Source organism: Magnolia sinica, chromosome 17, assembly GCF_029962835.1.
Source record: "Magnolia sinica isolate HGM2019 chromosome 17, MsV1, whole genome shotgun sequence".
Taxonomy (NCBI): Eukaryota; Viridiplantae; Streptophyta; class Magnoliopsida; order Magnoliales; family Magnoliaceae; genus Magnolia; species Magnolia sinica.
The window spans coordinates 55,776,082-55,796,798 of NC_080589.1; the positions used below are offsets into that span (position 1 = coordinate 55,776,082).

Consider the following 20,717-nt stretch of genomic DNA (forward strand, 5'->3'; position numbering starts at 1 on the left):
TGTTGGGCTTTCTATGGAAGAAGTGTCTAGTTTCACAAATGTTTTTGGGTGCGGAGCAGCCTCCTTTCCATCCACTTATTTGGGTCTTCCGTTGTGTATGGGTAAACCTCCCCTAACATTTGCGGAGCAAGGTAGTAGAAAGGCTTGAATGGAAGCCTTCCAAGTGGAAGGGGAGGCATTTATCATTGGCAGTGCACATCATATCAAGGCGGCTATCTTTAACCTTCCTATATGTTTCATGTCCTTGTACAATTGTCTGAAGTCCGTGTTGGTTAGGCTAGATAAATTGCAAAGGGATTTTTTTATAGCAAGGGGCTGAAAATAAGCACAAGTTCCACTTACCCGAGTGGGAGGAGGTATGCAAACCATTAGCCAATGGAGGTGCAAGTATCAGAAATATGGAATCTATGAATGTGCCTCTTCTTGGCAAGTGGCATAGAGGTTTGCATCTGAAGAAGGCAAGCTATGGAGGAAAGTCCTTGCCTCCAAGTATGGTTTGGAAGAGGGGGGTTGGGAGGTCAAGAAGTCTTCATACCTGCTAAAGCCCTTTGATATACATTGATACACCCAACGTTTTAAATATCGACGATATCAGCTGATATATCCCACGATATATCTTGTATCCCACGTATGCGATACGAAACGCACAGGTAGTGCCGATATATCCCACGTGTTCGATTTAGTGAGCATTTTCAATTTTCGATTCCTTTTTTTGTTGATATTTTGTTAAATCAGTGTCAAATGGTTATAAATCCATTGGTTCTTCATGTTTTGCATGAAAAATGATTGAGCTATAGCTTTGATTTCGATATCCATTAGTTCCTCATGTTCGCCATGTTTTTTTCTTTAATTTTCCTTCAACCAACTATCAATTGACACTAATTTCGAAGTATTTAGGAGTATTTGATGAAATGATTATCACATACACTCTAATTTCGAAATTTGAGTGTAGGTGATCCGATTAGGGAAAATTTAGGAAAATTTTAAAATTTCCCCAAATTTTCCTAAATTGCTTGCAATGATGCACTCCAAACATGAAATCAAGCATGTATGAGGGCTGAACTACTGATTTGTTAAATCCTTGTTAATTTTTGAAAATTAAAAATCATTTTTAATTAAAAATTAATAATTTTTTAATTAAAATATTAAATTTTTTTCGAAATTTCCCTCCAACTAGCTGTCGATTGAGACTAATTTTGAAGTATTTGGTATTTAGGAGTGTTTGATGAAATGATCGTCATATACACTCTAAATAATTATTATGCATTCAATTTGAACATAGTTTCATTAGTTCAATCAGACAGCGCATAGCTTACAACCCTATATAAAAGAAACCTATTATATGCACTTCTTTTTTGAGATGTTATTATTTAAAAGTGTATATTAAGGTCTTTTTTAACAATCCTTGAAGTTTCATTGAAAAATTCAACCATTTCCCCATGTTTCTCAAAAAGTGCGATAAATTACCTGATACAAACCATATATCCCGTGCGATAACCACTACGTATCTGTATCCCAAGGATGCGATACGTATCGCAACACCGATATTTCGAACACTAGATACACCATCTTCTAACGGTTGAGCTTTTAGAGAAAGTGGTTGTTTGACATGGTATCAAAGTGAAAGGTATTGTGTTTGAATCCCGAGAGCAACAAATATGCCTCCTTAATATATTTTCCCACAGAGGGCCATTTATGATGTGAGTTGTGAGTGTCCCTCCACCCTTGCTCAGTATGTTTCCGTGCAAAGTTCCACCCCACACATGCAGGGGAGAGTGAAAGTCCCTTGATATACATTGATACACCATCTTTTAAAAGCTCGAGCTTTTAGAGAAAGTAGTTGTTTGACAATACCATCATGCTTCTAGAATTTGGAGGCCATCAACTCGATAACCCCTTTGTTAAAATCTAGGTTAACCTTTTCTCTCGGCAATAGTAATCAGATTCATGTTTTGGAGGACCCTTGGTGCGGTGATAGGCCTTTGGCGGTAGAATTCCCATTGGCAAGCTTATCCCCCTTAAAAAATATTCTGGTGGCTAGTTGCTTTTCCTCTGATGGGGGGAGGGGTGCTTGGTGCCCCCCATGTCGTAGGGACTTAACTGATGAAGAGGCGGAGGATTATGCTAGATTATTGGAATGGGTTCATACTCTCCATCCTTCTCCGGCCTCTATGGACTCCTTAGTTTGGAGTGCTTCTACATCTGGAAAATTTTCAGTCAAGTCTTTTATAAGAAGATTCAGGGCTTGGATGATGCTAGAAGCTACGAGTTTTTTCACGCTTTCTGGTTCTGCAGTGCTCCCCCTATGGTGGCTTCCTTTGCTTGGCGAGTTGGAAGAAAGCGTATCCTAACTGTCAATAACCCTCAAAAGAGAGCCATGATTCTTCCCAACATTTGCCTCCTTTGTAAGAATGACGTGGAGTCAATCAATCATTTATTCATTCACTGTCCATTTGTGAGTCAAGTGTGGTCGCACTTTCTAAGGATTTTCCGCATTCACTGGGTGATGCCTCATTCAATAGGCCATCTGTTCTGGATGTGGCATGGTATTCACCTTCGTAAGGAGAGGCCCGTCCTCTGGCGTTTGAGCTTGCTCACTGCCCTTTGGAACATTTGGGGGAGCGCAAAGCGCGTTGTTTCTGTAACACAGTGGGGTCGTGAGAAGAAGTCTTTTGGAAATCTAAAAGGGATGCATTAGATTGGGCAGCTGGACTCAGTCATGTAAATATTTGCGCTGCTCTTTCTGTAATGGGGATGTAATAGCCTTCTCTTTTTTTGTTTTTGTTGTATTCTTTGCTACCATGACTTCGTATAGCAGCTTCTTAATAAAATAAGTTCATTACCCTTTCAAAAAAAAAAAAAAAAAAAACAACGGAAATCATAGACATTACAATGTAACACATGGAAGTAACAGTTTTGATCAACCAGAAAGTTCCTGCTGGGGTTTTTTGTTTTTTTTTTACCTACCTGTGTTTCCTCTGTGTTTTTTCTTTTAATGAAATCTCACAATATTCATTAAAAAAATAAAAAATAAAATAAAAAGACCAGAAGATGGCAACATGCTGAAATTAACTGAAACCAAATTATTGAGTCTACTTTTACTGGAAAAGTTTATGTTTCAATTATTAAAACAAAAAAGGTAGCAACAATCAAAATGTAAACGGAATCTATGGCATGATGCTCCATTAAAATGTTAGCCTCACATATATATTTGCATGAAGAACGACTTACTCGAATCATTTCTAGTACCAGGAAAACTGCCAAAGCTGCACCAAATGCTAGATCCAGAAATTTTGGCTGCAGTTATTAACATGCTTAGTAATAAGAAACTTTGGATAATGTGCATGAGAATGGAAATGATCCTATAAGACTAGTTTGTGACCCATATTGCTATGGAAATAAGATGTATTCAACACATGGATACTCCAGAGAATAGATCTTGATTTTCCACCCAGTCCAACCAATTCTTGTGCAATAATGCCATAATCACACTGATCGAATAATCACTCATTTTCACAAACCACCGATCAGATGTTTAGTATTGTCCAATCAAATTGGTGGTTGATACACATAAGCACTGAGGTGGGTTCCACTGGAGTGACTGCATAGTTTGATGATTGGGACCTCTCTTGGTAATAGCTTATCTAAGTGTCCATTTTGCAAGACATTGCTCAGATGGTTACGACTGGCTAGTCAGTTTGCCTTTCGCTACATGGCTTATGCTTCATTTTTAAAAAAAAAAAAAAGGTCAGTCTGATTGGATGGAATAGATTGACAATTGGATTGTGCAGCAGTGCATGTATCCAACACAACCAATCGGCATCATAATGCACCAGAAACTAGTTTCATTAGTCCCAAATGTCTGTATGTGTATGTTGGAAATGAACCTATGAAACCAATTTGCACCTTAGTATGGTTAAAATCAGACGCAATGGACATGTGGACAGTCCAATCATCAATTTAGATCAACCATTAGGGCTAACCCACCCTTCATGGTCAACCAAACCAAAATCACAATGATCAGATGACCCTAACCATCCTTTTAACGGTTCAAAAATTGACAGTCCAGACGAGTTGCAATTTAAAAATAAAAATTTAAATTAAAAAAAAAAAAGGATATAATCACCAGAGTTAACTATTTAAACCCTCCTTGGGTTGCTTATCTCTCTCAAGAATCACTTTGACACCACGATCCTAACAGTCTGATTTGTTGTAACCAATTATAACAAAAATGCCCAGTGCTCGAACCATTTGGATCATAAGATCAGTGTGATTTTGGAATGGTAGGTCGTGAAAAATTGACTGAACTAGATGGATGGCTCAAGTGGGGAGAGGGAATGATTTTAATCAACCTAACCTGTTGATTTTAATCAACCAATGTAGTAGACTATTAGATAGCGCTTGATTGTTATCAACCTATGTAATAGTCTATTGCATTGGGCCAGTGGGAGTTTTATGCTCTCATTGCCGGTCCCCAGCCTGGATAAAGGAGGAGGATTGCATCAGGTTGGCAGCCGGTGTCAAACTTATGCCATTACTTCCAACATGAACCTGAACAATAATATTTTTGATATGTCCACATGTTCAGTCCAGTACAACTCAGTTGCACCATAATAAGGTGCAAAGCAGTTGTATACAGGAGTGTTCTCCTACAAATCATCAGATGGTAACCATCCATACAAACCAGCCCCGGCCTGCTTGATTTCAAAATCGCTTTCCTCCATCTGGTATATGGAAAGTAACAATGCCATACATATTTATGTATCATCATCTTAACCTTTCTCCCAGAAATTTGGGGTTGGCTTCTAATGGTAGAATGGAAAAAACTTTTATGAGTGGCTTGGCTACCCACTAGGCATCAACCTTTCTTTTTTACCAAGGTTCTAGGAAGAGGCCATGCTAGAGGCTCACATTGACACCAAGCACATACAAATGTATGTATATCCACATGTATGGGAATGTTGGTGCCACCAATAACATCAAATTATTTGTAAATCACCTGAAAAAGAAGAGCGGGCACAAACATTATAACTGCAACTAGATGGTAGTATTTTCGAAGAAGAATCCTTTCGATCTTGCTGTTTTTTGAAATATTGTAGAACCGCAAAACCGATGCACATATAACACATATCCAATAGATACATAGTGATAATCGTTTGAGTGGTTCCGTGAACACAAAAGTAGAAATCCTGTTGAAAACAATGAATACAGATAATTAATGCCCACAACATTCTAAATAGCAGGACTAGATTGAACATTTCTAGACAAATAGAACAGCAGAACATGAGAAAATAGACATGACACAATTATATTTTGCCAAAATAAAAGTACTCTTAAGAATCAGAATCTGTTTGTAAAACCTAACAGTTCTAATTTTTTCTCCCTAAAGCAAAATTTGAGGAACCAGTTAGGCACAAACAGGGATGGAGGAATGACACATGCAAGTAAGGTGATTTGTGCATGCCAACTTGAATAGTTTGAGCATATTTTTATTTTTTGAGATAGGTAAGTTGGGCAGGGATCTGAGACCTCAATGTTGTAACTCACATACACCATGCAAACCCCCCAGCCCGCTTTTTCTGTGTTCCCTTCCTCCTCTATGAGTGCATGTGTGTTATTTGGAATCAGCTGACTCAGCGTTATGTTTCCCCAAAGCATACTCAGGCATATCCATATGTACACACATGCATGATCCATCCATCCATACATGCATCCATACATGCATGCATGCATGCATGCATATACACACATACATACATGCATTTCATCATACAACCATGCACCCGGAAAAAAAAAAAAAAAAAAAAAAAATTGAAATGGAAATTTATTTTAATAAATAGATTTTTGGCAATGTTATCAATAATGCCACCAATACATTGGTGTTATAAGTGACATCTAGAATTTATACAGTTGAAAATATCGCGATACATTGGCGATACTTTACAATATATCGTCAATATCACCGATACCTGAAATTTCAAATACTGCTAGTGTTATCGGATATTGCCAAGCTAGCAATACCGATAATATGGGCGATATTATCGATAATATCGTCGATACTCGAAAGTACAATGCCTCTAACCAACCCAATCAAGACTCCCTGTCTCATTATTTTATCTCCAATTGGTACAACACCAGAGATTCTTTGGATGACCTTATTCTAAATTCTTTTCTGGTAGTTCCATAAATACGTCTTTATGTTCTCAACATCCTCATCTCTGCAACATTCATCCTCTATTTATGTTCATCTTAATTGCCCAACACTGCCCCATGTAACACATCGAGTCTAATGGTTGACTTACAAAATTCCCGTTATGTTACATTGGCGTACGTTGATTAAGTAGCACTCTAGAAACAAATCTCTACTTCATCCACCCAGCTATAGCTCTATTGGAAGCATCATCCTTGATCTCTCCATCATTTTAAATGATAGAACCAAGAAAACTAATGCCTCAAATATATGACTCTTCCAAATAAAGTTGCATTCCAAATACTCTAAGTAGTTAGCTCTGCTAATTTTAAAACCTCTAGAATGAAAAACCTTCCTGCAAACTTCCAATTTGGGATATCATCTCCAATCTCATCAGCCAGCACCACGTCATAGGCAAACATGTAGATCAAAGGACTTCAACAAGTTAGGCACATTAACATTTATGCTCCAACTTGAGAGGGAGTATTGAGAATATGTGCACATTTTGTATTTTGTGTATGTGTATATACTTTGTATACTCTGCTGGAGCACCAAACATGCTTATGTTTTTATGTTATGACAGTTGTGTGAATAGAGGATATACAAAGATTGCCCATGCCGTTTTCTCACTTCTTTCTCTTTTTATCCTTTCTTCCCACTTCTATTGATTTCTCCTCTAATATACTTCCACTCATAGTGCACTAAACTTCACATCGGTATTTGAACTGTTTGATAACAAGGGGAACCTCAAAAGGAATTAAAAGTATTTTATGATATTAACGTGATGCAAGTTTAAAGGCAAGTGTACCATAGCACAGGATGACCATGAAAATCCTGGACAAATTGCATCCATGTTGGAACAATTATAATCAAGGTAACTGCCATAGAAGCATAAAAGAGAATCGATCTCCCAATCCCTTCACATGTCATTCCTTCAGCTGCATGAGCTCCATGGTTGATCAGCCTTGTGAAGTGTAACCAAATTCGAAGAACAAACTTGTAAAAGATTGGCAGAAGGAGAAGGCCAAGCAACACTCCCTGCAAGAAAAATGTTTAAAGTAAATTAAAGGAATTCATAATAACTGTGTACCTTTCACAGAATCCTACCTGTGAAATGGTGCTTATCTCACTTCTTCTAATTCCAAGTTGGATAGTAGTTAATTTCGATGACAGTGCATACTCATTGATCTGTCAAAATAATGACAATGCCAGTAAAGCGTGAATAAATTTCTTCAGCAAAAGAAAGAAAATGAACACTGATCAGAACTGCACAAACCAGACCTTTGCAAGAGTAAATGCCAGCATATCACCGAAATAAAATACAAGACCACCAGTAACTAAAAGTGCTTCCCCTGCAGAGAGAAGGAAATCAAATAAAACTGATAATACTACATAATTTGGCATCATCAAACACAATACAAAATAATAATGCTCAAAAGGACACAAGTTTGGAGTAGATTAAAAGAGCCAGAGAATAATGAACAATTTAGAAAGCACAAGAGTGCATTTCCAACAGACAAACAACATGGAACTCCATAAAAGACAATTTATACTATTTGTCAGCATTGTTGCTAGAATAAAAGGACATCTTCCACCTTATCTCCTTTTGTTTCTTGTGAAGGACGAGTGTATCCATTGATCATACATTTGACTTTTATTTATTTTCCAATTATATGGAAAATTGCCAGAGCAATATCACATCATTCCCCAAGGTTGGGAAAAAACTTGGCTCCTGCAAATTCATTCTCTTTTCTTCTCTCATACTCCAGCAGTATCTCATGTATCAAATTCAAATCATGACCATGCCTTTCATCATGATCATCATCATCATCAATTCTAAGCCTCATCCCAGCTAACTGGGGTCAGCTATACGAATCCCGTTCTACCTTTGCAGTCTAATTTCGCAATTAATGACCTCAGCTTCCCCATATCAATACCAGGACAAATACTTCAGATTTGGTAATTTTGTATCTAAAAACTCCATAATCAGAAATTTCAGATGCGATATCTCGAGTCAATACCTCAGGCTGAATTTCCATCTGTACACCTGACCTTTAGGAAAATTAGGAATGACAAAAGTTGGGAGAGGCACGGGTGGTTATTTGCAGCGTAATAGCTTGAATGTCTGTAAGGCGCTGGATAGCCTTTCGATCACATCCAGTTTGGCTTCATTCAATCTCTCAAGCCAACATATCCTTATGGCTCCTCGATTATGCCTTTGTTCGGCTTCCCTACAATATGTTTCAAGTCCTCTTTACCTTACCGAGTGAGATTTCTCTTGTTAAATTAAAGAAAAGTAAGCCATACCTATACCTTTTTTATTTCCCTTTCCAGCCCTCATGGATATTCGCTAGTGTTAGTTCCAATTACTGGTGGCCCCTGACAGATCCATCACACCGCCGCAATGAGGTAAACTATCAGATGATAAATGCAAATATCCAAGTTAGTTATCAGGCGCTCAATCTTGATGTGTGAGGCACACATGTACAACATTGGAATGTCCACTTGTATGGATGGGCTAGACAGCAAAACTCACAGGTCAGGTAATCCTGGCCTCCAATTGTAAGAATATTTTCCCTTCTTGGCCTCCAATTGTAAGAATATTTTCCCTTCTGAATTTTGACCCTTGGTATCTTTTCTTACCACCCAATTGTAATTCTCAAAGAACCATTTTTAAACTGGATTTTTCTCTGAAATTCTCAATAGCATCGAGGTCCCTTCCATGACATCGAAACTTATGTTTCGATGACATAAGTTTCGATGACATCGAAGCCATCTCAATGACATCGATTGAGAGTCCAAATTGTCCAACAAGTTTTTGGATTTTGCCTCTCACTCTCTCAATGGCATCAAAGCTCCTTCAATGACATTGATGACTTGATGTTCGATAACATCGAAGGTCAATCGATGACATCAATAATGGTCCAGAACTGTCCAGCAAGAAAATATCATATATTGTTTGGATTGTTTGATAGCATCGAGGAACCCTTCGATGACATCGAAGGACCTTCGATGACATCGACAGAGCCGTTTTCTGCCCCTTTTTTACCGTTAGAGTTCGAACTTTTTATAAAGGGCATTCAGTTCTTGGGCATTTTGATGGGTTTTTGGAGCAACCAGAGGTAGGGTGATTCCATATGCATATCCCTCATCCCATGCCCCTATTCTATTGAGTTTCAAGCAATCTCCCTTGATATTTCAACTCTAATGAGGATTCTAAACTCACCTTTGGAGATATGCTTGAACTCCTCCGTTTCCAAGATATTGCGCTTAAGATATCTCGGCAAACCATTGTCCAAATCTTCTAGGACACCCATCTAATTGAATCCCCTAGGAAAACAACTTCTCATTAGTTGTAAGAGATTCAACCAATCTCACATCACCTTAGTCACCTCGAAAGAGCATCATATGCAAGGTGATTGATCGTGGAGCTGAAGCCTTGGCGAAGCAGTAGCGACATGATCAAGGGAGCATCAGAGAACTGATTAAAGCACGGGAGAGCAGAGATCAAGCAACCCAAGACGGAGCTACGAAAGGGACTCAATCTGACAAGTGTCATGTGTAAGAGTCCAAGTTTGTACTCCTTCCTTGTGTAGGTTGGAGTACAAGAGTTTGTATTCCCAAACTCATCTAGGTTCTTTCGTAGGACCTTGGCCTTTGTGTAGGGCCTAAATCCGTGGTTCTTGTGTAGGACCATTGGTTAGCCTAAGGAGAAACCAACCAAAGCCTCTTGCGGAAGCCTCCGGCGGGAGAATACGTATAGGGTTCTTGTGTAGGACCTTGGCTCTTGCGTAGGGCTTAAAAACTTAGGTTCTTGTGTAGGACCTTGACTCTAATGTGGAGTCTAAGTTCCAGGTTCTTCTGTAGGACCTTGACTCTTATGTAGGGCCTAAACATTGGGTTCTTGTGTAGAACCTTAGCTCTTGTGGAGAGCCTAAATTTAAAGTCCTTGTGTGAGGCTGTAAAGGTTAGATGTGAACTTGATTTAAAACCTCCGATAGTGAAAACTGGTACACTCATGGGTTGACTGCGTCCGCCGAGAGTGGATTAGGCAAGTAGCCAAACCACTATATATGATTGTGTTTGGGATTGTCATTTGCGCACTTGTTTAGTTATGCATGTATTTAAATGTTTAATTATACATACATGACTAGATGAATGCTTAGTGATTGAATAGGTAGCACATCCCACACACACATTCACTATCTTGATAGACTAATTGCTTATTAGCAAATCTTTTGTAGTCTATGTGATTGGACCCTCTATTGGCTTGAAAGCCTTAGAGTTATATTTCGTTGCTGAGTTTAAGCTAGGCAATTTGAATTTTAATTGGCACGTTTTTAAATAGGTCCTAATCCCAGCCCCCGCCCTCCCCTATAGGACATAGCCTTCATTCTCTAACTCCGCCAAGTTTCCGCATCAGCCTTCATTCCCTAACTCCGCCAAGTTTCCACACTTAATGCATTGCGGCAAAAACCGCAATTTCAGATTGGCCTAGCATGCAGTCTACTATGGGCTATCATATCTTTGTTAGTTGGCAAAGCAAGAAGCAGAGTTCCATGGCACATTTGAGTGCTGAAGCAAAGCGCATGGCAACGGCACGTACCATATATGAACTTATGTGGTTAAAGTCATTGATGAATGAGTTAGGATTTACAGATCAAGGCCCAATCAAGCTTCATTGCAATAGTCAAGCTTCTTCACACATTGCTAACAATTTAGTCTATCATGAGAGAACAAACCATATCAAGGTCTATTGTCACTTTTTTAGAGAAAAAGTTGCCAACAAAGAGAATTGTATGCCATTTGTGAAGTCTCGGGATCAATTGGCAGATATATTCACTAAAGCTCTTAGAAAAGCTTATTTAGATTGTCTTCACCGAGCTGGGTATAAATGATATCTATGCTCCAGGTTTTTTTTTTTTTTTTTTTTTTTTTTGGTGGGGGGGTTAGTAGACCGTGATGAACAATCATGATTGTATGTGGCCCGCCTCATATGTAAATGATGGCAAGAAGCTTATATGTGGTCCACATGTGATGTTACTCAAAGCTTTTAGTCCTTGTGAGCTATGGTTTAGATTAGTGTTATGGACCTTGGTTTACGTTTTGCTCAAGTAGAGACGATATTATTGTAATTGTACATCTAATATGGGGGTGAATGGTTACTTCGACCAGTTTTGCAACTAACTGTTCAGCTCGTAGCCCTCCTTTCATCATCCTACTACTTTTCAAATGATTGCTAAGAGGGAAATTCATTGGACTTACCCCCCACTGGACCCTAGCCCTCCACCTTCAGGGAGATCTGACAACTCCAATCCTTGGTTTCCGAAGGCATATAGCCCAATCCCCCAAAATGAAGCTCATTTAAGGCAGTCTTCTCCCCTACTTCACCGAAGGAAGTAAGAACCAAAGTTTTAAGGACATTAGGGTTTGGTCCCAATTGTACATCTATTATGAAAGCCCTATTATATTAAAGTGGGAGGAGAATGCACATGACCTCTTTGAGCTCCCTCTTTTATCATCTCTTCACTTTCTTCTCTCATTTTCTCTTCTATTCTCAAAGAACCATTTCTAATTCTAACCTTAGTGTTATAGACCTTAGTTTACGTTTTGCTAAAGCATAGAGGGTATTATTTTAATTGTACATCTATTATGAAAGCCCTATTATATTAAAGTGGGAGGAGATAGCACGTGACCTCTTTGAGCTCTCTCTCTCTTTTATCATCTCTTCACTTTCTTCCCTCATCTTCTCTTCTATTCTCAAAGAACCATTTCTAATTCTAACCTTCCTCATCTTGCCACTCATCCATATCAACATCCTAATTTCTGCTATGCTCATCCTATGAGCATGTTGTTCCTTACCACTACCCAACATTTTGTCTTATAAAGCATGGTTGGTCTTATAGCTATCTTATAACATTTCCCATTCAGTTCCATTGGTACGCGACGATCACATGAAACTCCCAAAGGCATGTCTCCACTCCTTCCACCCAACTTGAATTCTATGTGCAACATCCTTCTCGATCCCTCTGCACCCATTAATTACCAACCCAAGAAAACAAAAATGGTCATTTTGGGGTACTTGGTCAGCAATCTTAACTAGTTGCATCACTTCATAGTTCAAGCTTTGTGTTTATCTCCTCCCTCATCTCATCAATCAAAACTATGCCATCTACAAACAACAGACACCACTCACAACAATCATATCCACAAATTTATCTCCAAGAAATATATTGTTCCTCTCTTCTCCTTCCACTAGCCTCACATACGGACGACCAGTGTTCGAGTTGTCGGTGTCGCTACAAGTTTCGCTGGCCGGAGATAACGATATGATATCGTTATCGCCGATAACCGGAAATGCAGGGAAAAAGGGGGAAACATGGAGAAAATGGTGGAATTTTTCAATGAAACTTCAGGACATGCTTAAATACACATATTTACATATTCAGGAATGGAAAAATTGTAACAAAAATGCATTAAATAATAAGTTTCCATTTAATGGGGGCCAAAAGGCATGCGTTGTCGTAAGAAATCACTCAATTAGTAATCAAAATGAGTTTCAAGGGCTAAGATGTTAGATCAAATCAAAATTTCATATAAGTTACAATTGAGGAAAGAGTCTGCAGATTGCATATTGAGTAAACTTTATGGGGCCTATTGTGATTTATACATACAACATGATGGAGTAAAATTGACCCATCCACCGTTGCGGCCAATGGAATCCTCTATGCATGTGCATGTGAGAGCATGCATCCGCGTGCAGGGATGCACTCTGTGGGGCCCACCGTGATGCATGGATTTTATCCACGCCGTCCATCATTTTTTTCAGATCATTTTAGGACATGATTCTAAAAATTAGGCAATCAGGCAGTTCCAATGTTCAAGTGGACCGCCCCACACTAATCAGTTGCGTTAATAAAACTCACTGTTGAAGCCTTTGTAGGGACTACCGTGATATTTATTTTCCATCCAACCTGTTCATATGGTCATATAAACATGGATGAAGGGAAAACACAAATATCAGATTAATCCAAAACTTCTACCGCTCACAAGAAATTTTTAATGGTGGCAGTTCAATCCCCACTGTTTGGTTCACTTGAGCCTTTGATCTACCTTATTTTTAGGTTCATATCCTAAAATGACATGGAAAAATGGATTGACGGCATAAATAAAACTCATACATTAAGGTGGGCCCCACAGAGCCTTGCAAGGGCAGGATGTAATCTGCGATTTGATACACTGATTTGAAAAAACTGTGGGATCAATCACACCCACCGTTGTAACATTTATAAGGCCCACCATTATGTATTTTTTAGATCCAACCTCATCATAAGTTAACATAGAGATAGATGACGTGAAAACAAAAATATAAGCTTGATCGGAAACTTCTGTGGCCCCTAAGAAGTTTTGAACGGTGGATCACTGTCCCCACTTTTGGGGCCCACTGTGATGAACCGTATCTAAAGCTCAAGTGAACCCAGGAAGGTTTCAATGGTATGGATGGCACCTAAACATCACTGTTGAACCCAGGAAGGTTTCAACGGTAGGAATTTCCCAAACCACATTTTCCTTTAGTACAGCTCACTTGAGCTTTGGATACCGTTCATTTTTTAAAACAAGTACTAAAATGAAATCACAAAACGGATGGACGGAGAGGATTTCTCACAGCCATCACAGTGGGCCCCACCCAAGCTTGCAGCGCAGGAAGAGCGGGAAAGGCTTCCGCAATAAATCCGCGTCCCTGGTCCATGCGGAAAGGAAATCAGATTGTGTACTGAGTTACTCAGTACGCTTTTATGGTTCTGAGTAAACTCAGTTGGGCCCACCGCGAATGCATGTGGTTTATCCACACTGTCCATTCGTTTTTCTAGATCATTTTTTGGGTTCAACCCAAAATTGATGAATATACAAAGCTCAAGTGGGCCATACCACTGGAAAAAGTGGAACTATTGATTTCAACCGTTGAAAATTTTCTAAGGCCCCCAGTGATGTTTATTTGTCATCCAACCTATTCATAAGATCAGAAGGACATGGATGAGGGGAAAACACAAATATCAACTTGATCTAAAACCTCTGTTGTCCCCAAAAAATTTTCAATGGTAGATGTTCAATTTACACAGTTTCTGGTGGTGTGGTACATTTGAGGGTTGGATATACTCCATTTTTGGGATAAAGCCCTAAAATTATGTGTTAAAAGAGATGGACAGAGTGGATATAATGCATGAATGACACGGGCCCACGTAGTTTACTCAGTACGCTTACCGTACTGAGTTACTCAGTACGCAATCCGCTTCCTGCGGAAAGGGATGTGGCTACTCCCCTGCCATGCTCTGTGGGCCCCACCACGAGGTATGTGTTTCATCCATGCTATTCATCTATTTTTATAGATAATTTTATGATATGAGAAAAAAAAAAAAGCGGTATGTCCCAATCTCAATTGGACTACATTACAAGAAACAGTGTTGAATGAATGTAGACCATTAAAAGCTTTTTGGGGACGATAAAAGTTTTGGATCAAGCTGATCTTTGTTTTTTCCCTTCATCTGAGTCTTTATAAGCTAATTAACAGGTTGGATGTCAAATAAACAGTACAGTGGGCCTTGGGAGGATTTAAATGGTGGATATCCAATCACTACTGTTTTCCCGTGTTGTGGTCCACTTGAGTTTTAGATCTAACTCATTTTTTGGATAAACATTTAAAATAATATTTCAAAATTAATGGCTGGCATAGATATAACAAACAGTGTTCGAAATATCGGTATCGCACTATGTATCGTACCCTTGAGATACAGATACGTATCGGTTATCGCATGGGATATATCGTTTGTATCGCATAATTTATCGCACTTTTTGGGAAACATGGGGAAACATTAAGGAAATGGTTGAAATTTTTAATGAAACTTTGAGGATTGTTAAAAAAGCCTTTAATACACAATTTTAAATCATAACATCTCAAAAAAAATATGTACATAATAAGTTTCCTTTGTCTAGGGTCCTAAGTTATGCAATGTTTAACTGAACTAATGCAACTATATTTAAATTGGATGCATGATATTTATAAATATATCATAGTCATGTATGAAAACATAACTATTTGGAGATATCATTTTAGGCCATGAGAAAAGAATGAGTCAGATCAAAAGCTCGAGTGGACCCCACCACAGAAAACAGTGGAGAGAGTGACGCCCACCATTAAAAATTTCTAAGGACCACAAAAGTTTTCGATCAAGCTGAAATTTATTTTTTCCCTTCTTTCATGTCTGTCTTAACTTATAGACAGGTTGGATTTCAGATAACATCATAGTGGACCTTTGGAAGGTTTCAACGGTGGGCGTCCCTCTCCCCACTGTTTTCTGTGGTGGGGTCCACTCCAGATTTGGATCTGACTCATTTTTTGTCTCATGCCTTAAAATAATATAGCCAAATGTATGGACGATGTAGATACACCGCATACATCATGGTGGGCCCTATAGAACTTGGTGCGTCACTTCAGTAGCCAGTTTGGCTACGCAACTTGTCAGGACGCGGATTGCGTACTACCCCTGCCCATCCTTAGCTTCGAACGGGCGGTTCTGTGGGCGGGCCCACCATGATGTATCTATACATCCAAGTCGTCAATCCCTTTTCTCATATTATTTTAAGGCATGAGCACAAAATTGAGGCAGATCCAACGTTCAAGTGGACCACACCAAATAATAAGCTTGGTTGCATTAAAATGCACAAAGCATTAAATGTCAGTTGCATTAATGCTAGTGGTCGGTGCTCTGTGGGCCCCACCATAATGTATTTGTTTCATGCATTCCGTTCATCCATTTTTACGGATCATTTAAGGGATTGATACAAAAAATTATAGGGATATAAATCGTAGGTGGACCACGCCACATGAAAACAATAATGATTGGATATCCACCATTAAAATCCTCCTAAGGCCCACTGTACTGTTTATTTGACATCCAATCTGTTGATTGGGTCCTAAAGACCCAGATGAAGGGAAGAAATAAATATCAGGTTGATCCAAAGCTTTTATGGCTCCCAAAACGTTTTTAATGGTCACCGCTCATTCAACACTGTTTCCTGTAATGTGGTCTACTTGAGTTGCGTATATGGTTTAATTTTGGGCTCAACATCTAAAATGATCATTAAAAATGGATGGACGGCGTGGCTGGACCACATACATTAAATGTGGGCCCAAGTGAGTTTATTGAGTACCATAAGAGCGTACTGAGTAACGCACCACGCACCGATTGCATTTTGACGGAAGCGGACTGCGTACTGAGTAACTCAGCGTACTGAGAAAACTCTGTGGGGCCCACCGTCATTCATGCACTGTATCAACTCTGTAAATAAGCTTTATAATATAATTTTAGGGCTTTAAACCAAAATTTAATCATATCCAGAGTTTAAGTGGACCACACCACTTGAAATAGTGTGAATTGAAGTCTACCGTTGAAAAGTTATCGGGGCCCACAGAAGTTTTAGATCAAGATGATATTTGTGTTTTCCATTCATCCATGTCTGCATGATCTTATGAACAGTTTAGATGACAAATAAACATCACCGGGGGCCTTAAAAATGTTTCAACGGTGGAAATCAATACTTCCATTGTTTCCTTTGGTATGGTGTACTTGAGCTTTTGATATACTTCAGTTTTGGGCTCAACCCCTACAATGATCTGGAAAAACGTATGGACGGTGTGGATAAATCACATGAATTCACAGTGGGCCCAACAAAGTTTACTCAGTACGATGAGTGTCTAAATAACTCAGTACACGTCCCGATTTCAGTAACCCATCAGCGCGACCCCTTTCACCCATCCGCGCCTCTCTCCTTCCCATTCCCTCTCCTTCACGAACGCATGCCTTCCGAGATTCCGGCGAGGTTTCCTCAATCCGGCCTGATTTCTCGCTGGAATCTCGAAAAAATTTCCACGGACACTCTCCAATCAGCGAAGAAAGAGGGAAATGGAAGAAAATTGCAAGAAAAAGAGGGAAAGCATATTTACCTGTCGAATGGCCCACCTCCAATCACCGATCTTCGCTGTAGCCTACAGGTACTCTTCGATTTCTCTCTTTTTTCTTTTTTTCTTTTTTCTGATTCAATTTTTTTTTTCCGCGCGATATCGACGATATATCGGCCGATATCTGGATTTTGGGTTTTTTGGTATCTTCCGGGGGTTATCGCGAGGGTTTCGTCTCGCAGGGGTGCAATAACGATAATATTGGCCGATAGTATCGATATTTCGAACACTGATAACAAATGCATCATAGTGGGGCTCATGTAGCACCGACCTGCACCCGCCGTGGTGGGTCTTTTGAACAGCGTCAGAGTGAAAGTGAGCTGCACCGTCAAAGCTCACTTGTGGGGTCCACAGTGATTTATGTATTTTATCCACTCCGTCCATCCATTTTAACAGATAATTTTAGGTCTTGAGCCTAAAAACGAAGTATATCCAACCCTCAAGTAGACCACACCATAGGAAACAGTATGAATTGGACATTTACCGTTGAAAATATCTTAGGGGCCACAGAAGTTTTGGATCAAACTTCTATTTGTTTTTTCCCTTCATCCATGTCTGTGTGATCTTATAAACAGGTTGGATGAGAAATAAACATCACTGTGGGCCCTAGAAAAGTTTTAACGGTGGAAGTTATTATTCAAACTGTTTCCAATGGTGTGGTCCACTTGATCGTTTAGTACGCTTAAATTTTGGTCTTAACCACTAAAATAATATGAAAAAACGGATGGACCGCATGGATAGACGCGATACATTCTCTGCGGGCCAATAGAGTGTACTCGTACGATAAGAGCGTACTGAGTAACCACGTACGCAATGCCATTCACGGCGCCCGATCCCAAAATTGCGATAAAACCCCCCAAAATCCCTCTCCCCTTTCAAAATTTTATCTCCTTTCCCACCGATTTCTCTGAATTTTCAACCTGAAAATCCCTCTCCCTTATCCCAAATCAAAAAAAAAAAACCTCTAATTTCAACCAAGATCTCAGCCCGCTGGCGGAATTAAGACGTTGCAAAGGATTTTTGGACGAAAAAAAAGGAAATTTTGGGGTCGAATCTTACCGAAAATGCCGATCTGCACTCAACAGCAGCTGAATTCGCGTCTTCCACCAAATCTGGGCGAAAAAATGGGTATTTCTTATGTTTTTTGTGATTTTCTCGCCGACAACGACCCCTTTTATCGATAAAAGGGGGTTGTTAGCTACAGTTCCCACCCATGGTTGGTGGGAACAGCGAAATATCAGCGTCCTTTTAAAAATACCGACAATATCGGCAAGATTTCGGCGATATTTGGAAGCGAAACGAAATAATGGGGTTTTGGTGTCGCTGCACTGGCGACACCGATAATATCGGCGATATTTCGATAATATCGTCGATAATTTGAACACTGCGGACGACTGAACACAACATGACATGAGCAATTACCATTAGTAGACCAACTCTCCATCAAGGCTGGAACAGAAGCAGGCATTACCAACTAAACTAAATCGCCCAAAGAAAATACTTCAAATAGAACACAAAATGGAACAATGAATGAGAACATATCCACCCACCATGGAACAGCTAGAAATTACAGGTTCCATAAATCCAAGGGCTCAACGCTGATACCGATTGGGGCATTTCAAGTTTCCAACATAGAATGAAGGTTCAGTTGGATCTTTGGCACAAATGCATTAGCATCACAAACTAAATCAGCTCTTCTTTTGCCAATCAGAACATATTCTTGCTAGAAAAATAATGCAACATCTTCATAAAAATAATCAGACGTGTCAAACTTCTACTATGTCTATGAATGAAATCGAATATACACTAATACACATACCTATTGATGTACACAATGGAAAAGTATGAAATATATGCTGGATTAGTATCAGTGATGCCAGCCCATGGCAAACTATCCATAGTAACTTCGTCCATATGTGCCAACCTGCAAAAAGAAGGAAAAGAAGGATGAAACAAATGACTAAACTCATACAACTCCAGTGCATTTTAAGAACATGACACCCACGCTGTGTTGGGCATAGGGCTAGCAACAGCTATCCATTTACCCGATTACCCAACATATCCGACCTTCGGACACGGAGATGGTTTTCTTTATCCAATTAAAATATTTTACCCTATTTACCCAACTTCTAAGCCGGCTGGATACAGATATCGTAACATGCACATCTGCTTACCCAATTAACTGAGGATATTTTCATAATTCCCAAATAATAATATACTTATAACTATACTATTAAATAATAATATATGATTGGTGTACATTCACTGGGTGGTTAAAATGAAAAAAAAAAAAATGATTTTGAGATCTTGAGTTAGAGAAAGTTAAAATGAAAATCCAATGGCTCTATTATTACATACAAGTGCCCAGGAATCAATGGTTAGGGTTTCTCAACTAACATGATTTTGAGATCTTGAGTTAGAGAAAGTGGGTTTACACTATTTAGTCAGTTTAACTTGGGTTAATGTAAACAATTTATAATGAACGTGCATTAGGCATCATACTATGCCTGTGTACCAAATTAGCAATTGAGGAATAGGAATGATTTAAGATGTTATGTAAAATCAGGAGACAGTTTATAGTAAGCACTAAGCACATACAGCATGGTATGTTCCGGTTGCGTGGGACCTTCCAAGATATGTGAGTTCCATCTAACCCATTCATTCCATGAAAACCCTGTTGTTGGGCATGCACCCCAAATTTCATCCTCATCCAAAACTCAGGTGGGCCACATAAAAGGAAACCATGCAGACATTGTTTTAGGACTGATTGCGCATTGCCTAATGTGGTGTCCCACCCAAGTTTTGGATTAGGATGATTCTTGGGATGTATCAATCTCTCTCCTCCCTTGCATGCTACTACTGTATCAATCTTACATTTTTTTTAAGATGATGGTCATGGTGGTGATGATAAATTGGATATCCAGTTAACCAACCATCCATCAGATATGGATACGGATTCGGATATTATCTAGAGAAGTTGATATATGGCGAATACAAATATCAATAGTCCAAGTCGGACTTGGGTATCTCATATTGCAATATCCAACCCCTTCACATCCATAGTTGGGCACGGTGACACAAAGGACCATGGAAAACCCACAACCAACTGGTTTGCACAGATACATAGTGATTTTATTTTATTTTTTGGAGAGATGGTACATGATGATATTCAAAAGTATATATTACTATACTAATCGGAGTCCATAGATAATTAAGTGCATGAGATACAGAAAATGTATGTGAGTCACTAAATATACATTAAAACCATATAAGTAGAGCATGAATATTGAAGACTGCTAAATAGAAGACATTAAGATTTTCTTTTCAAATAGCTGCATTGACACTGACCCAATTATTTGGGATAAGGCTTAAATGATGATGAGCAGTGAGCTGCACTGACGAGTCTGACACAGGAAAGGACACAGGAATTTGTTAGTAAATAGAGCGCCCTTGTTTCATAGGAGAACGTAAATTAGTGATTTGATGGATGGCGAGCGAGAAGCAACTAGA

At 39.1% G+C, this 20,717-nt stretch overlaps 1 protein-coding gene across 5 annotated transcripts in view; it reads right to left on the reverse strand.

Moving 5' to 3' along the window:
* The window catches only part of LOC131231879 (dolichol kinase EVAN), a 57,098-nt gene that overhangs the window by 26,025 nt on the left and 10,356 nt on the right, over positions 1-20,717 (reverse strand). For 3 of the 5 annotated variants that reach the window (XM_058228218.1, XM_058228216.1, XM_058228220.1), the window contains exons 4-9: positions 19,027-19,131; positions 7,472-7,542; positions 7,298-7,378; positions 6,999-7,228; positions 5,000-5,189; positions 3,232-3,297 (exon numbers count right to left, since the gene is read on the reverse strand). In XM_058228218.1, coding sequence (XP_058084201.1) covers positions 3,232-3,297; positions 5,000-5,189; positions 6,999-7,228; positions 7,298-7,378; positions 7,472-7,542; positions 19,027-19,131 — 743 coding nt within the window. The remainder of the gene's footprint in view (positions 1-3,231; positions 3,298-4,999; positions 5,190-6,998; positions 7,229-7,297; positions 7,379-7,471; positions 7,543-19,026; positions 19,132-20,717) is intronic. The other 2 variants (XM_058228217.1, XM_058228219.1) reach the window with 2 other exon arrangements.